Source organism: Zootoca vivipara, chromosome 13 (assembly GCF_963506605.1).
Source record: "Zootoca vivipara chromosome 13, rZooViv1.1, whole genome shotgun sequence".
NCBI lineage: Eukaryota > Metazoa > Chordata > Lepidosauria > Squamata > Lacertidae > Zootoca > Zootoca vivipara.
In genome coordinates this window covers 41,111,104-41,119,699 of record NC_083288.1, presented here as the reverse complement: position 1 = coordinate 41,119,699, position 8,596 = coordinate 41,111,104, and the positions used below count along the sequence as shown (strand labels likewise).

The 8,596-nt window shown below is 44.9% G+C and overlaps 1 protein-coding gene across 1 annotated transcript; it reads right to left on the bottom strand.

The window, feature by feature from the left end:
• Positions 1-2,368: 2,368 nt before the first annotated feature.
• Positions 2,369-6,357, bottom strand: LOC118095281 (C-type lectin BpLec-like). The gene is made up of 5 exons (XM_035136390.2): positions 6,291-6,357; positions 5,014-5,105; positions 3,998-4,138; positions 3,339-3,453; positions 2,369-2,436 (listed from the first exon to the last, which is right to left on the bottom strand). The coding sequence occupies exons 1-5, from the start codon at positions 6,355-6,357 to the stop codon at positions 2,369-2,371; spliced, it is 483 nt and encodes a 160-aa protein (XP_034992281.1).
• Positions 6,358-8,596: the final 2,239 nt, after the last annotated feature.

Sequence of the window (8,596 nt, the reverse complement as noted above, 5' to 3'; positions counted from 1 at the left end):
GAAGTCACAAACACACACACATGTAACATCTCATCCATTCTATAATGCAACCTTAGTTCCCACTGCCATTACCACTGGGTCCATCATTTTGACTGCAGTAGTCTCATCAAGCTCTTCCCAGGAGCACACAATAGCTGCTGCAATACAGGGGAGACAAGAGTGTTGTGACAATGTACTGACCCTTCAGCCAGATGTCACAAGATTTCTATTACCCCTGGTGTTAAATTCTGCAGTCAGACCTGCTTGACCGTCCCAGTATCGCCCAGCTAGTCATTCCGGTAATGGCCTTGCATGCCCAAGGTACCAGGTTCAGTCAGCAGCATCTCAGGTACACAGGATCAAAGTAATGCTGAGAGATTGTAGACTTGTTAGTTAGTGCAGGGCTGGATCAGCCTTTCCCAGATATTCATATGGGATAACTCAATGGATAGCTGCTTTCTGATCTGCTCTTGCAGAGAGTGTTACATAGGAAGCTGCCTTACAGCAAGTCCGACCATTGGTCTGTCTGGCTCAGAATTGCCTATTGTGGCTGGCAGTGCAGTGGTATTGTCACATTGTAAGATCAAGCCTGGATTGCCTTATAAAATCTCTGCTTGAACGGCTAAGTTCAGAGTAGAAAATTTTGCTGGAGATCTGCCATGCACTTTCTTGAGGTGTGTGTGTGTGTGTGTGTGTGTGTGTGTGTGTGTCCCTTTCCTCTTCAATATGTCATTTCATATTAGGGATCATTAGGAAAGGATTGGGACCAACCAACAAGAGACCTTCTCAAATCTCTCAAATCTTAGGGAGTTCGAGATGAGTGGCCCTCAGTATGGAAACAATTAAGTTTCCACAGGTCTTTCTCTGGGCAATCTTGAATCTCTTCAGCAGGGGTGTTAAAGCAAGATCTCTACATGTTTTGCAACAGATTGGCAAGGGTTTCTGATTCCCCATTAACAATGAAAGTAACTCATATGAAGGCTTGGTTCTGGGGGTCAACATGTAAATGCAGAAGCGCCAGGAACCCTTTTAAAATATGGTTTTTGGGGGTGGGTGGGTGGGTTATTGTTTTTATTTTGATTATATATTTTGTGGTTTTATAATTTGATTTTGTTCTGTAAACCTCCCTGAGACTTCCTGGTGTAGGACGGTATATAAATCCAGTAAATGATAATAATAACTTAAAATAAAACTGCCATTCTATAACACCACACACCTTCCCATCCAGCCCACATTGTCCAATCTAAGATTAGGTGTTGACACAGCAGAAGGGTTGAGTACCTTGATGTACAATAATAAGCATGTTGATGTTTTTGATGTAAAATGCTTAAAATAATAATAATAATAATAATAATAATAATAATAATAATAATGTGCAAAAGAAAGCCCATGTGATCCCTTTCTGCAAAAGGGCCATAGTTCAGTGGCAGAGCATATGCATATACCTAAAGGAGCGTCTCCACCCCCATCGTTGTGCCCGGACACTGAGGTCCAGCGCCAAGGGCCTTCTGGCGGTTGCCTCGCTACGAGAAGCCAAGTTACAGGGAACCAGGCAGAGGGCCTTCTCGGTAGTGGCCCCCCTCCCTGTAGAATGCCCTCCCACCAGAGGTCAAAGAGAACAACAATTACCAGACCTTTAGAAGGCATCTCAAGGCAGCCCTGTTTAGGGAAGCTTTTAATGTTTGATGAATTTCTGTATTTTAATATTTTGTTGGAAGCCGCCCAGAGTAGCTGGGGGAACCCGGCCAGATGGGTGGGGTATAAATAATAAATTATTATTATATTATTATTATTCCAGGTTCTTTCCCTGGCATCTTCATGTAGAACCAGGAATGTTCCCTGTCTGAATAACCCTGTAGAGCTACGCTACTATCATTCAGTACAGTCGTACCTCGGTTTACGAACCGCTTGGGTTGCGAACAGTTGGGGTTACAAACTCCGCAAACCTGGAAGTGTTTTCGGCGCGCGCTTTGTGCATGCGCAGAAGCGAGCGCTCGGTTAGTGACCTTCTCGGGTTACGAACTGCGACCCGGAATGGATCGCGTTCGTAACCCGAGGTACTACTGTATGAGTGGACCAATGGTCAGACTCTGTGTAAACCGGCTTCCTATGCACTTCCTATCTGGCCATTCTAGAGCAGGTTAGGTCAACTGAGAAGGACAGAAACGCACCAGAAAATATATGCATAAAAGGAGTTTATTAAGATCACTATGTGCTGCGTGCACAGAAAAATGCCAAAGAGGGAGATCAAAGAGGTTGCTCTTCAGAGATGGGATGAATGGGGGAGATGGTCTTTCACGCTGAGGGATGGGAGAGGAATTAATGCGATCAGAGATAAATCTACCAAGCTAGCATCCAAATAAGTACAGTTTGGGAACCACAGTCTTCTTTACAGTTCATGTTTGCAGATGTAGGCATTGAGTTTCTTGCACTGAGCATCATTCCACTCCTTAAAACCTAGAATGCAAAAAGACATAACAAAAAATTACTACTTCTTGCTCCAGTGAGTGTGGTCTGGAGGATGTTGTCAATTTTTTTTGGTGTGTGTAGGGGGGAGGAATACATAGCCTGGAATTTGGTTTGCAACTACCATTTCTAGGGAAAGAATGACAAATTATGATAATCACATGCAACTAAATCATGTGGATTAGCCTGAGTCTTCTGGCTCATGGTATATTGAGAAATGATGTAAGTGGATCATTGCTTGTCTGGTCTACAGAACTGATTTGTGAAAACCCGGCTAACAAAAATACCAGGTAGTATCTGACCGAGTTATATGCAAAGTCAGGCATAGGCAAACTCGGCCCTCCATATGTTTTGGGACTACCACTCCCATCATCCCTGACTACTGGTCCTGTTAGCTAGGGATGATGGGAGTTGTAGTCCCAAAACATCTGGAGGGCTGAGTTTGCCTATGCCTGTGCAAAGTAGACCTGTTGAAATCAGTAGGCTTAAGTGATGAATAGTTTAAGCCTATTTAGAGTATGATTTAGTGTCGGATACAACCATGGGAAACTTGTGAAGTGATGGAGAGTCAGCTAAAGTCAAGAAGATCCGATCCCTGCTGAATCAGGCCAAAGGCCCATCTGGTCCAGCATTCTTCTCACAGTGGGAAGCCTGAAAGCAGGACCTTAGTGCTATAGCATCTTTCCCCAACAACAAGTTTAACCATGTTTTCTGTGAAGAGGACCTCCTTTTGTCTGCCTTCGATCTTCCAACATCCAACTTCATTAAAGGAGGACTCAAAATGTTAAGGCCTTTAACACCTGGGCCGCCCAATGCAGCTGGATGTTGGAAGATTGGGGACAAGACAAAAGGAGGTACTCTCCATCAGGAAAAGGTGCAAATGGTTTGCTTACCTGTGGTTCGTCTCAGCTCCACACAGTGTTCAGCATTGCGGTAGTTGTCTGGCTGGTGTTTCATCCAGGCCTTATAGTTGTAGGTGGATTCATCAGCCCACCTCCATCTCCTGGTCTGCAGAAACGAGACAGAACAGATCATGCAATGAAGGGAATGATGGGCCCAGAAAGAGGAAGATACCATTGGAATGGCACCAGTGCAAGATGAACTGGGAAGGTTGTCCAATGGGGAGCTGTTACCAGCTGTGACGCAGACAGTAGAGGAGGACACCCATAGAAAATAATGGAGAAACATCAAGTGGGATTAAATTTGATAGATGGTTGAGGTAAGAGTGGAACGGTATTGCTAAGGAGCCACTGCTCAGTTATGATAACCAGAAATGGAGCCCTATTGTATTTTTTGGGCTGCAGGAAGGAGACAGAACAGATCATGAGATAAAGGAAGTGTGAGAAATCAAATGATTTGGAGGGGCTGGCCTGTGGGGAGCTAATGCCAGCCATGATAGAGAAGAAGAGAAGGACTCTCATGGAAAATAACAAAGTGGTGTGTGTATTATTCTGTCTGGGAGATAATTGGGATAAGGATGGGATGGAATTGCTATAGAGTCACCACTTAGTATTAATGATAGCCTGGAATGAAGCACATGAGAGAAGCTCACCTGGCGGACATCGTGGAGCCCAATCCAGACGTCGCTTATTTCTTGCTGGTAAGTGGAGATGTGCTCGGCCACCAAGAGAGTCTCTGCTTTGGTGAGGACAGAGGCGAGGTGGGCCCCACGGCCATAGCTCTGGCACTCAATCTGAGGACGGAGAAGAAGCAGAGACGTTTTGTCCCCAATTGTCATATCCAACCATCACGGTTGGTGCTGTCCCTTCTGACTGTCACCTAGCCTTCTAGGTGCCCAAGGAGACACATCACCAGAACATGAACAACTGTGGAGACTGAGATGCTGGCTAGATGCTGCCTCAAGGCAACTAACATTGATAACCTTACTTATGGAAATCTGATGAGAAACCCATAATAAGGTAGGAAATCCCTTTCAGCCTGAGGACCCCATTCCCTTCTCAGCAACCCAGGGATGAAGGAAGGAGAACAGGCACCCGGTGTGGCAGGTCGAGGCAAATCCCCCAGCGCATGAGCGTGCACCGTATGTACAGCACATGCACGTGCGCTGTACGTACGGCGGTGGGATCCTCTGCTCGCGGTTGCCGTACGGATGGTGGCAGAGGGTGCAGCCGCGAGCAGAGGATCCTCTGCATGTGGCTGTGGCAGGGTGAGTCCCCTGTGGGGTGCCTTCTTGTCACCCCCCTCAGAGGTGGCACCTGGCGCTGGGCACCCCGCCCCCCTTCCTCCGCCACTGGGCAACCTCTTGCTAATGGTGAGCAGGATCACAGGCAAAAGTGGGCAGCATAATGAATGTAAATGATGCCTTTGTACCGAAGGCTAGTTTCCACTCGCCCTTCTATCCCCTATCCAAGAAGCATCCTTGGAGTTCAAGGACACAGTCTAGTCCAGCAAAACACTCAGGGAAGAGGGTGTGTGAGTGGGGAGGAGGTGTGGCCTAGAGAGATCCTTGAGAGCCTGATCAAATGGGCTAGATTTAGTCTCCTGGCCTGCGTTTCACCACCCCTGCACTATAGCATCCCCACATTGACAGCAAGAATCCCTTCTTACCTCAGCCTCTTGCCAGCTCAATTTATTATCAAAATACGCATAGCAGTTTCCCTGGTTTTGCAGCCACTCCCTGGCACAGGTGTCAGCCTCAGCTGTATGGAGAAAGGATGGGGGGGGAAGAGATGCCCCAAGAAGGCAAAGCAGTGAGAAGACATGCCTTTAATGTGCTCTCTGAAATCCCACTTCTGTCTACAGCAGGCATCCCAAAACTTCGGCCCTCCAGATGTTTTGGACTACAATTCCCATAATCCCTGACCACTGGTCCTGTTAGCTAGGGATCATGGGAGTTGTAGGCCAAAACATCTGGAGGGGCTTCAGTTTGGGGGTGCCTGGTCTACAGCGTACATGTTATTTATTTACTCATATAAAAAACAACAACAACAACATTTCTGCCCTATCCTATTACGCAGAATAGGGCGATTATGTGTGGCTATGTCTGCTCAGCTCTGCCTTCCTTTCTAAACAGGAAGCTGGCATCCCTAGCCAGGAGGAGGTCTATTCATGAACAAAACAGACTTCTTAACATTTAAAGAAACACACAGGTGGCATTTTGGGACAAGGAGGGATGCCTCCTGGGTTTGCTGGAGAGGGCACAAATAACTGTACATAGAAATCTGCCTTATAATGGGTTAGGCCATTGGTATCTATTGCAGACCAGTATTGGCTACCCCAGGGATGGGGGACCTTAGACTCCAGATCCCACCAGCCCTAGACTCAGGCTGCTGCCCCTAAGTTACGTTGGTAGCATCTCTCTTTTGTTTCATGGAGGAGAGGCTATCAATGGCTACTAGCCAGGATGGCTATGCTCTGCCTACACAATGGGAGGCAGTAATGCTTTTGAACACTAGCAGGAGGGGAGAGTGCTAGGGTACTTTTTGTAGGTTTCCCACAAGGTGGTCATCATGAGAACAGGAACAGGTAGGCTTTTGGCTTGATCCAGCAGCCTCTTCTTATGTTCTTATGTCTTTCTCATCCTTTGTTATCCTGTCGTTTTAATGGGATCTGCCAGGAATTTCACCTGGGACCTTTCTGCATGAAAATAATGTGTACTAAAATATCCCTTAGAGGTGAATGGATTCACCACTTCGCATCTGGGTTCTGAAATATGACTCCATTGAGAAAGGATAGATAACTTTAAAATCAATAAATTATGGCCTAATTTAAAGCATCCTTCTGCTCTGTTCTAATATCCTTTGAAAATATAACATGCACTTTAATGGCAGCTCAACCCAACGACGACTTCTGGGTAAGCCTCACATTTTTATAAAATTGCTCACCTTCCTGGAAAGGACTGGAAATTAGGATTCCAAGAAGGCAAAGACTGAAGTAGGTGAAGAGTCCCATCTTCTGGTTGACCTTTGAGGGAGATGAATGTACAGGACATCAAAATCAAAGTTACATTCATTGGCTGCCATACATACAATGGGAGGGAGGGAAGGAGGAAGGAAGGATTGCAATTCTCCTTTATTTGAACTTCCAAGAACTTTATTTGAACTTCCAAGAACTGGGAAGGTTAAAGTTTCAAATAGTTGTCAGTGTTATGAAAGGGTATATTGACATTGATTTAAAGTGAGCTTCGTCAGCTCCAGTTAGGAGCATTTTGTGATCTTTTTTTAAAAAATGCTCATGAAAATTCATTACATTTTAGTGCAAATTTCTGTTAATAAACACTGCTTTGTATGCAGTTTTGAGTTATGTACACATTTTTGCAAGCAATTTCCCCCTATATAATTCATTTTTTGAACCACTATTTGGTTGCAGAACTGCATCAAAAATTCGGACAAGTTTGAATTTTCAAGTAGAGCTGTGTTTCAGTTTGCATATTTTTTTCTGGAAAGTGAGAATCTGATATATTTGCCTTTAAATCCATTTTCTTTCCCATCCCTATATACACCCCCTGGTGGTTATTCGGTCTACCTGTTAACTGGAAATCAAATTTCAATCTGCACACAAATGAGTCCATGCAGGTTTTCTGTTAAGCTTTTGTGCCAATATTCTTCTCTGTCTGATTTTCTTTTTCTATCTGATCTGTGAACTTAGGGCTCATCTGCATTTACTCTATGCTTTCTAGGCAAAGGTTCAGGCTTTCCAAGTCAGTGTCTGAGCAGGGTTCCCCACCCCCCAGCATTTTCCATGCGAAAGCCAAAGTTTTACCACTGGATTGGAGCAAATGACTGTCTGTGGAAAAGCCAATTGCTGTTTGCTCTGATTAAGTGGTAAAATGTGAGTTTTCCCAGGGAAAGCTCTGGGATAAACAAAACAAAACAAAACCCTGCTCAGGCACAGACTTGGAAAGCCCAATCCTGTGCCTAGAAACGTAGCATAAAAGGAAGCATGGATGAGTCCTTATCTGCTTAGTGACAGAATTATACATTGTTGTTTCCCACAAGTCAGTGGAGACTGATCCATTAGGGCATCGATGGCCAAACGTGGCCCTCCAGCTGTTTTGGGACTACAATTCCCATCGTTCCTGGCCACTGGTCCTGTTAGCTAGGGATGATGGGAGTTGTAGTCCCAAAACAGCTGGAGGGCCAAGTTTGGCCATCAATGCATGAGGGCAAATAGGAATTGCCCCACTAACCTCAGCCTGCTCTCAGCCAATCCTCATCTTCCTGCTTTCCTACTTACAACCAATCAGTGAGTGGCTCTGCTTGCCATTGACTGTGGCTCCATCACAACTATTTGCCTCCCTGCCTTCAGCCCTATCAGGACACCAGCCACTGTCACCACAAGTCCTTGTTCACGAACCTTTCATTCATCTTCCTCACAGCCTTTGAAAAAAATCCCTTCACCAAGACTTGTAGATCACTTCCACAAGCTCTTACCTTGTGATGCTGTTCTCCTGGGTGGACCGATGTGCTTGTCAGCTGAGCCAGGTGCCTCTCTGATGGTCTCACCTTGTTTGGTCGGCTGTTATATAGACCCCAGACAGAGGTGGTGCAATACCAAGATGAGCTAAATGCTGCAAGGAAATCCTGGTCCGATGCCTTCAGTTTTGCATAATTTAAGGCCAAATCAGTGGAATGTAGCTTGCACCAACCTCTCTTTCATTTTGGTGGGGAAAAGCATATTGGAGGGGGGAGAGAGTTTTGAATCTATTTCCTTATGAAGAGGAACAGGAACCACATTCTTAATCAACCATGAAAATACTGCTCTGATGTCTTCAGTTTTACATAATCCAGGGCTGAATCGATGGAATGCAGCTTGTATCACTAGCCTTGAGCACTGCAAAAAGGGCATCATGATGCCCTTTAGTTATCTATAAATTTGTTACTTATCATCAAAAATAAATATTTAGGTCTAGAAAGGCATATGGTGCAGCTTGCAGACTTAACATATAGAATAAGAGAACAAGAAGAACATGTGTTTAGAGAAGATTGGAAAATGTTTATTGAATATATGGGGGGAATTGTGTATACTTGAAAATGTTGGCAGCATTAAGATAAATTCAACAGTGTAAATAAGTTTTGATGGATGTAATATAGTCATACCTTGGTTTAAGTACACCTCGGTTTGAGTATTTTAAGTTTAAGTACTCCGCGGACCTGTCTAGAACGGATTAATACACTTTCCATTACTTTCA